General features: G+C 50.5%; 1 protein-coding gene across 1 annotated transcript in view; it reads right to left on the bottom strand.

Moving 5' to 3' along the window:
• Positions 1–8871, bottom strand: part of LDLRAP1 (low density lipoprotein receptor adaptor protein 1) — a 20824-nt gene extending 11953 nt beyond the window's left edge. The window contains exons 1-4 of the mRNA XM_019512444.1: positions 8781–8871; positions 8555–8697; positions 5446–5558; positions 2409–2523 (exon numbers count right to left, since the gene is read on the bottom strand). Coding sequence (XP_019367989.1) covers positions 2409–2523; positions 5446–5558; positions 8555–8697; positions 8781–8856 — 447 coding nt within the window. The 5' untranslated portion in view covers positions 8857–8871. The remainder of the gene's footprint in view (positions 1–2408; positions 2524–5445; positions 5559–8554; positions 8698–8780) is intronic.
• Positions 8872–9267: the final 396 nt, after the last annotated feature.

Raw genomic sequence — 9267 nt, 5'->3', positions numbered from 1 at the left:
GGGGGGGGGGGGAGGGAAGTCAAACCGTTCTGTGCCAATTAAATCTCATGAAGTAGCAGAACTCATTTGAATGTCGGAGCTATTTACATCTTTGATGGAAGTGCGAACACTTTATGGCAAAAACTTAAATATGGTAATTAAGTATGAAACTCCTCACAGCTGTTTACAATTTAAGCTGTCACATCTGAATCAAGTTTAATAGACCCAGCTACCGTTGAGAATTGCCCATGAACTAAAAATATGGACTAATTATATGCCAGAAAGTGGTAGCTATACATACATTCAGGGCCCGTGCCCTGTGTTAGAAGGAGTCTTCCATGCCTAGGTTTGGGAGAGTGCTATCAGTTTACCTTTTATCAGCATGGCATTCACGCATCTTATGAGCAGACAAAAAAAGATTCTGCTTTCTGCTAAAAAAGGCCTTGGAGAACTTTTTTATTTTGAGGAAGATGTATTGAGTCGATGTACCAGGGAGATAATTCTTTTAGTGCTGGAAAGATTTAAATTTTAATTTGCAGAGCGAGCCTTATCTTGGCAGTGCAAGGCTGGGGCTGTGCTTTGCAGCAAGGAGAGACAACTTGCTATTCTCCCCTCTCCCAGAAAAGTGGAGAAAGGGACAGAATATTAACGTGCCCATTCGTGGCTGGAGCAGCCGGCTGCATGGCTGTGTGTACCTGTCTGAGAGGACTGTCTAATGCACACTTCTGAGTTCAGGGAGTGTTTGGGCTGCTTCTCCAGAGACACCTGATGTCTCTTCTGTTCCCTCCCTCCTGCAGGGGAAAATGGCTGGGATGGAGTAACCCCCCATGCAACAATAGCTGTTGCTGTACTCTCTCTCCTGGTGATACTTCATCTCCATCACTAGGCGCAGGGGGAACAGGACAACTACAAGTCATTCATCATTGTGGATACAAAGCCCCCTGCCAGCACCATGGCAAAGTGCCTGGGGGGCAGAGCTGCAGGTGACTAAGCACCTAAGCATGGCAGGGGGCCTGGGGAAAGGGTCTGCACGGCTCTGAATTGCCCTCTCCCCGCCATACCCACAGACTTGACACTCAGCCCTCTTCCAAGCCAGAGTCTCCGATATATCACTCCCTGCCTTGGGCTGCCCGTTCAGTCTGCTTCTGAGAGCCAGCTGCTTTCTATGCACCCCTTCCCAGCTCATTCCTGGTGACCCGCTTCTCTCCCTCACCAACCCGTGAGCAATGGGCACGTGCCCCTCCCGGGAGAACGTTCCCCTCTGGAGAGGCCCTGAACCAGCAAGGGAAAAGAAACAAAAGCCACAGGCATTCATCCCTGCACCTTTCCCACACCCAGCTAGGATCCTTAAGGTCATGTATTTCATGCTGCATGTCAGGTACTGCACGCTGATGCTTGCTACAAGGACTCTACTAAATCTGCCGTCAAGTACACCATTAAAAAGAAAAGGCATTACAGGCTTCAATAAAGAGAGCTGTTAAACTTGAACAGCAGAGCCAGGGCAAACACTGAGCTAAGCCCAGCAGCAGGGGCTAAATGCTTCCCATTAACCAGAGGGTTTGAGAATTCAACTAGTCTTTGCAGTGTTTTTCACTCCCTGCAGAAGCTACTCAGTACATGAGATTCACCAAGGGCATCGAACAGCCGCGAGGATCGGTGACAAGGCGGAAAGAGCTGCTGCCTCGGACCCCCTTCAGCCAGGGAGATCTCAGCATTTCCCGTCAAAGTTTGGGGAACGCTCCTCTCTCGCTCGTGGTCGTCAGGAGGAAAACCTGCGCCTCTGGGATTATGAGGATAGGAGCTTTGCTCCCCAGCTGGAGCAACAGAGACATGAAGGCTCCAGTTCTGCTCCTCTTGAGGCACTGGTCCAGTTGACGCAAGGAGGCCTGTTCACATGTGCTGAGCCCTGAGCGGGCATTCCCGGGACCAGAGCCCAACATTCAACATCCTTTTTCACTTTGCATTTCTCTGTCTAATAGACAACTCTCACCTGACAATAAGGATGGGGTCTTTTCCTTAAGGGTGCCTGTAGCCCAGCTGCCACAGCCACAGAGACCCCCAAACTGTGGCATAAGTCAGCTGGAACAGTGCCTCAAAGACAAGCCGCCTGCGTCTCAACCGGCAAGGGGCTTGGAGTGAGGCTGCGAGAACCAGAAAGCCATCCAACAGGCTGCCTTTCCCATCAGCATGCAGCCCATTGTATTTGGCCTTTAACTACCTCTTATGTTCCACTTGGGCTGCACTGTCTGTGCCTGCAGGGGAGCATCTGGCCAGTTACAGCGACCAGCAGGGATACTCTTGGGTGGGCACTTTGTTACGCATGGGCATCTTTGTTTGCTGAATCAGGACCAGGGAGCAAAGCCCCTTCCTAACGGTTTAAACCCCAGTTTAGGCTTAGCACACAGAACAGCACCCGCACTTGTACTGACCATTTTCCGCTTGGTGCAGAGGAAGGCGTGACACTCCAGGTTCTCATTATGCTGATTCTGAGCAATGTAGGCGAACACTTTATCGTGGATCTTGTCCGCTGTGCAGTATGATATCCTGGAAGTCAGATTGAGGAGGAATTAAACATCTGGATGATGCCAGTGCTTATAGGAGAGGGGAGGAGGGAGCAGACAGCCGGAACAAGGAAGAAGATATGCTTCATTCAGATCAATCATCAAGCTTCTAGGCAAAAGTACAAGCCTGGTCTTAGCCAGCTTCAGAAGCAGGGTCACGGAGGAAGCAAGGGAGCAGAGGCACATGGGGAACAAGACATGTGTTTGTGCCCTGGGTATAACAGAGCAGAAGTGAGGAGGAACTTGCCCATCTGCTTGGAGAATCGGGGAAGCCAGGGGGAATGTTTGAGAAGGCAAACAAAACTCGTTGTCTGGGTTCTGTGACATGCCAATTTGGGGACGTTATGAAAGCAAAGCGCCTCTCAGGCGCTCCCCCTAGAGAGAGTCTGTTCTTGGAGCCTGTGCAGGAGAGGAGAGCCTGACTTATTCTGGGATCACAAATGAGTCTTGAAACTCCCCTGCATGTTCCTGAGTCGCAGAGAAAGAAGCCGACATCAAGAGCCGGGCAAGGCTGTCAGAAAGGATGAGCCTCAAACTCCAGGAGAAGCTCTGATGGAAGCAGGCACCCTCGGACAGCCCAGGATGTGGGGACACGCTCAGCCACAGCTTGAGGAAGGCCCCCTTGATGGAGATGCAGGATAAAAATGTTCAGGCCCCTGCCTTGTGCTGTGGCTGGGCAGGATCCTCAGAGCACCATCCCCTTCCTTCCACTGCCATTTTCCTCCTCACCCCACCCCAGCCCATCTGTGCCAGTATGCCCAGGGAGAAACCACACCTGTCTTAAAGCCACGAGCTTGGCTGCTGGAAGGAATGGGGGAGCCACTACAATGCCACAGAAGTTGCACAAGCACCTGGCAGCAATTTAAAGCACAGAGCCACTTCAGAGGTGGCCTCATCTACTCCATCGGTGGGATGGGCCCACAGCATGGACACTGCACAGGCCAGCAGAAGGACTTTTCTGCCTGTCAGAGTCAACCCTAGCCCCCTGCAAGCCTCTCCCACCCATGAAGCTGCATCTGTGCCGGGGGCTTGGGCAAGAAAACTACACTGGCAGGATCTTTCCATGCTTCTCACCACTATGGCCCTGCTGGCACAGCCCACAGTGCAGACTAAGCCTCAGGTCTAAAGAGCGGGAGGGAGGAAAAGCCGGTTCCCATCTTCACACAATGCTGGAGCACCCAGTCAACCCTTGCATTTGCAATCTGCAAGCTTGCTCTTTTCCAGAGAAACCACTGTCGCATTTCCCACCAGATGCCAAGACTTAAAAAGCCACATTCAAAATTTATTTTGCTTGCATTACTTCCCTGTTGTGCGCTAGGCTGCTCCAGCTCAATGGCCTATATTTTGTCTCCCTGAGTTGGGCTGTGCTTCGTTTTGAAGAGGCACTTGAAAGTTTATTTCTCTCCACCATTTGTTTCCAAAGAAGCAGCGCTGATCTTTTAATAATTGCAACAAAGCCTCCCAAGGTCAGATGAGCAGGGGCATGGCAAGCTTCCAGCAACCCTGGTGTTCAACTCAATATACCACTGCCATTAATTTTCAGGGGAAGTGTCATTCACACACCGCCTCGGAAGTGAATGGGTTTTGTAACGGGAAGACTGCTTCACAGACACAAGGCGTCAGGATGAAGAACGCCTACAGTGTTACGGGGACTGCATTTTAAACTGCAGCCAGTCAATTATGGCGCCAGTCTGAGCAATGGGAGTAGGGCAGAGATTTCAGGCACTGTTGTGGGCTAATAAAAGCGAGAGGCTGAGGCGCAAAGCCATCAAGAGGAAAATCCTGCTACTTGGGAGCACGGTGGCACCCATGACAGAAGAAATTACTTAGGGCAATAAAACAATGAAAGCCTGCAAGAAATATATAGAGGTAGGACCCTCCGTGTAATTCCTTAAACCACAGTGCTGTTGTTTTAGTGGGGAGTCTCTGCTGTACATGTTCTCAGCCTCCGTAAGACCCACTGACTTCAGGCAACTGAATCAAGAGGATGCCTTTATAGAAAAATTGATTGGAAAGGACAGCTTTATGGGCCGCTCTTAAAACATCCAGCTTGAATTTAAGGCAACAGCTAAACATTGGGAGCTCCAGTCACTACTCTCCCTAGCTGGATTTCTGTCCTCCTCCTTTGTATGCCAGCATAGTTCTGCTCGCACTCATGGCATCAGTCCCCACGTTTGCTGCCCCTAGGCATCACAGCGGGATGCAGGGGCTTAGCTGTTCCCTTGCCTTTGCCTCTGGGGGCCCTAGGGGGAGAGGGAGAGAGACCTGCCAGGCAAATGCCGCTCAGATGCTTTTTCAAATGGCTATTGACAGAGGGCCCCTGGATCAAGCACAGCAGGCTGGCAGTTTTGTATGGACACAAACCACGTTGATAAGCCAAAGGGCACTAAAGGGAAGAAGAAAGGGGGGGAAGCATCAAGGGGTGGCAGAGGGCTAGAAGCAAAACTGAATTATTAAATCAAAACAGAGGCAGCTGAGGGAGGCACGTGGGCAGCATCTAAGCAAATCTTGGGCCTGGCTGTCTAGCTCAGGATCTTCCCTTCAGCTGTGGCTGGCACTGAATGCTGCAGAGGCAAGCCCAGGACCTCACAGCAGACTATAGCCAGATCATCGGCCCTCCTTGCTGCATTCAGTCCCATCCTGGTCTCCTCTAGCCAGAGCCCAGCCTGTCCAAATCCAAAACCTAGTAGGAGCGGGAGGCAGTAGGATACGTTAGGAGCAGAGGGGGTCAACTGGGGAGCTGACGCCCACATTTCACGCATGGGTTTGCTGACTTTGAACCTGCCACCAAATTAACCTGGGAAAAACCATCTGCAGCTCCCTGCCTGCCAGAAGCTAGAAGTCCACTGACAGGACCCAACGCTGGCCCAGCTCTTCCCCTCACACACTGCATCCCACAACGCACCTGTATATCGAGACGTTTTCGATCAGTTCATTCGTTCCGCTATCATGCAAGATGATCCCTCGAGGAGACACCTTCAGCGTCACTTTCCGTAGTTTCTTTCCACTTGCTTTAGCCTTGGAACAGGAGGGGAAAGAAAGCAAATGCATACATCACAGAAGGTACTTAGCATGATTCCACCCAAAGCTACACTGACACGGTGGATCAGTTACTCTAGACATGGACCGGCTTGTTCTGGCCACTGTCAATCCTCTGGATCATGGTGTACATGCAAGAGGTCTATGTGACCAACACACTAAGTGCACCTAGGCAAAAATATGAGGCAGTAGAAGCTGCCCTAGATTTAACACCCCCACTTTAGACCACTGGGCCAGAGTCCAAAGGCCAGACCAAGTCCCAGACATTCAGTGCCTTGATGGTTGTAACTTCTGCAACCAGAATGACAGCTAAGAACTGCTGCTGACTGCCTAATGCCTCTGGCAGGGTGCATTTCTACTAGGGTGATGTCCATTAGCCTTCCTCCAACCAAGGAGTACCCACAAGGCAATGGAAGCCAAGGTTTTGAGGCACCGTATATTTGCCTGACTCTAGAGGCTGCAACACTGAAGTATTTTACAGGAGCTTTACCACGTTGCCAGCAGGCCCTCCAGTCAGATGCAGTTTACAGTCATACCCAGGACCAACGTACCAGCTAACAGCCAAGTTAATAGCACTTGTTATTATCAGAGATTTAATTTACTACAAGGTATGATAGAGCCCTTATTAAAATTTTACCTTCACCAAAGCACTGATTTATGTTGCCGTGGACAACAGATTAGAACATGCGCTCATCTGTAAAATGCTTAAACACTTCATTTGGGCTCTGTGCTCTCAGCAGGATTGTGCTGTATTGCTTACGGTGGCTGAAGGCTGCATGCTCAGGATGGACAAAACCTCTAGAGATATGAACTCAACCTGCATGGAGGGTTTGCATCCAGTACCACATCAAACCGCACGTTAGCAACCAGACTGGATGACATGCCATAGAACACCTGCTACTAGATCTGGGATGATCCTATGTGCCTAGGCTGAGCAGCCTCTGGAGCAACAAGCCTATACCTACAGTAGACTATTATCTTTGGTTTAAATTGCCTTAAATCTCCTCATAGGGCAGTGATTCTCAGCCAGGGTGCCACAGCCCCTGGGGTGCTGTGAGATTCTTTAAAGGTGCCGCACAATACCAGCACTGTCAGGTGTGCAACTGCCTGTGCATGATTCGCAAGATGAACCCAGAGATTTCAAAGAGGAATCCAGAGTGTCACCAACATCCTGACCTGCTTGGTCTCCGCTGAGTTCTTTGCAACAGCAGAATTGCTCTAGCATGTTTCCATAGTCAAAAAATGGATGAAAGCCAAAAGGAGACATATTACGAAGGGGATATGGAGTCTAAGAGGGTTGAGGACACTGGCGTAGGGAAACAACAGAATTAAGGCCTGACCCTTGAGTTATTCCTTAGGGAAAGGACCACTGAGACTCAGTTATGCACAGTCTACACAGCAGTACTGTGGTCAGATGACCTGGCATAGGTACAGCTCGCCAGCTGGAAGAGACTGTCTGTTGTCAGCACTGCCCCAGCATCCCTGAATGTCACACTGCCTGCTTCCCTGGGCCTCTGGTTTGCACCTCTGGGCCACCTGTGCAATATTTCTAGCCTCTGTGTTGGCAGACAAAAATACCATACAAAAAAAAGTCACACAGCTCCAGGAGCTGGGGCTTTACCCCCAGGTACATCAAGCCAGCCACAAAATCCAGTGTACCGTCTCACCATCTCTCCAGATGAGGAATGATGCTCCCACACTCGTGCACTTTGCCCTGTGATACCTACACTCAAGCAGCTGCTCGCCCCCCGGGTCCGGCCCTTCAACTGAGCCTGCTTTGCTGGTCATTGGACTGTTCCAATGTAGCATTAGCTTGACCACAACCAAATGCTTGCAGACAAAACCTGCTGCTGCAACACTGGCTTTTCCAGAGAGCAGCTTTGCTCCCAGGTCTTCACTCAGCATTACAAGGCCCTAGGGATTTTTGTCTGGCAACAGTTCGTGGCTGTTATCCCCACTGCCAGCCTGTTGCTCTGACTTGCATCAGCCACAGGCTTAGCTGCTTTAAATGTATTCATTTATGTATTTATTTCAACCGCCATTAGATTTAGAGCCAAGTCGAGGTCAGCAGCAGATCAAGTGCACTTGACTGGCAATGTGTGCAGGCAGCCATTTGAAGCCCAGTGCCGTGAACCTAGGGTTCGTTCTACCCTGTAGGGGCAGAGAAGCCCCCTCGGGACAGGCAGAGTCCCACTGAGCTGGCTGCACGGCGGGGAGCAGATGGGAATAGACTCCGACAGGGCTCCACGATGCTGTACTGGGACAGAAGTGACATGCAGTCGTCGAAAAGCCTCAACAGTGGTAGATGTGTGCCCAAAGTGGGAGCCTGGGGGTATGGTGTCTTGGGTACAGCCCAAAGGTAATTAGTACTGAATTCTGGCCTCCTAAGTGCAGGCCACAGTGCAACAAACTTGATAATGGAAAACATGGCCTTTGCAACGGGAATGTCCCTGCCTCCACCCCACCGGTCTAAAGTATCCCAGCTGGAGAGGCTGCTGGTTTCCTATACGGTGTGTGGCAGGTGTGGGGTAGGGATAATGAATGGCTTGAAATACCATAGGGACACCTTCTCTTCCCAAGATGTCAAGTGCAGAGAGCTCTTACCAGACCAGGCATAGCACTTGACACAACTTTTAATCCCTCCAACCCTGCCCTGCAGCCACCCTCCTTAAGTCTCATGGGAAACTCCTTGAAAGGGAGGTGTATAGAAAAGGTCCTTTAGCTTATGTGGTTAGAGCATGGTGTTAATAACACCAAGGTTGCTGGCTGGATTCTCTGGTTGGACTAAATGATCTCTTGAGGTCCCTTCCAGCCTTACTTCTCTATTGAAAATATGGAAATAGATACATGCAGGATGTCTATGAACAGCACTTGTCGCGTGCAAACTTTGAACAGGGAGAGAAGCTTCTGCGCTGGTGACAGGGAGCTCCTTCACTAGGATCGGAGCTAGTCAAAAACACCATCCCGACACTCACCGTTGCTACTATTCTCTTGACAGCAGCAGCTGAGAGGTCTTCTCCTTTGGGCTCTTCCACCAGTGTCATGCCCATGTACTTTAGGTTGAAAAGCATCCCCTCCAGCAGGGTCTCCCTGGTGTCAGTCCAGTTTTCTGGCAGTTCTAAAAGGAGATTATAATTTTTTAAACAAGGGATTTCACTGACAAGTCACGCAAACACACACCAGCTGCCTCCTCTACCTTACCTGGGTGTCGGAGGGAGCAGTGGAGCACATCACAGCAAAAGCTGTGACCAGAGAGACTGGAAAATGCACCAGTCATTGTATCTGCTACTCCTGGCAACCCTCTCACCGAGCTCTCACTGCACAAAGATTTCAAGTACCTTGGCTTCACTCAAGTAGCCCAACAGCAAAGACCGCAGAATCAAGGCCGGTTCGCTTGGAGACACTCAAGAGCAAGACGAAAGACTCCCAGGCCCAGTTCCTTGTCGCTCTGCTTGACCTTAAAAACTAAGTTTGTGACCAAGAAGGGAGATAAAGGTGACAACTGCACCCGCTCATGGGAGATCAGGCATCATTCCCCAACGTAACTTGACTTCAACTCCAAAGCTTAGTAAGCAAGCAAGAAAAACTTGACAGTAAAACTAGAGAGCCTTTGGGAGCAGAAGGCCAGTAACACGGCCACGAAACCTCCGCCTTCCCAGGGCCTGCTCACACCCATGCTAACTAGGAA

This window comes from Gavialis gangeticus, unplaced genomic scaffold (genome assembly GCF_001723915.1).
Source record: "Gavialis gangeticus isolate Ggan-Ray unplaced genomic scaffold, GavGan_comp1, whole genome shotgun sequence".
NCBI classification, from domain to species: Eukaryota; Metazoa; Chordata; order Crocodylia; family Gavialidae; genus Gavialis; species Gavialis gangeticus.
Note: the sequence above shows the minus strand (reverse complement) of the source record. Positions and strands in the feature narration are given on the sequence as shown.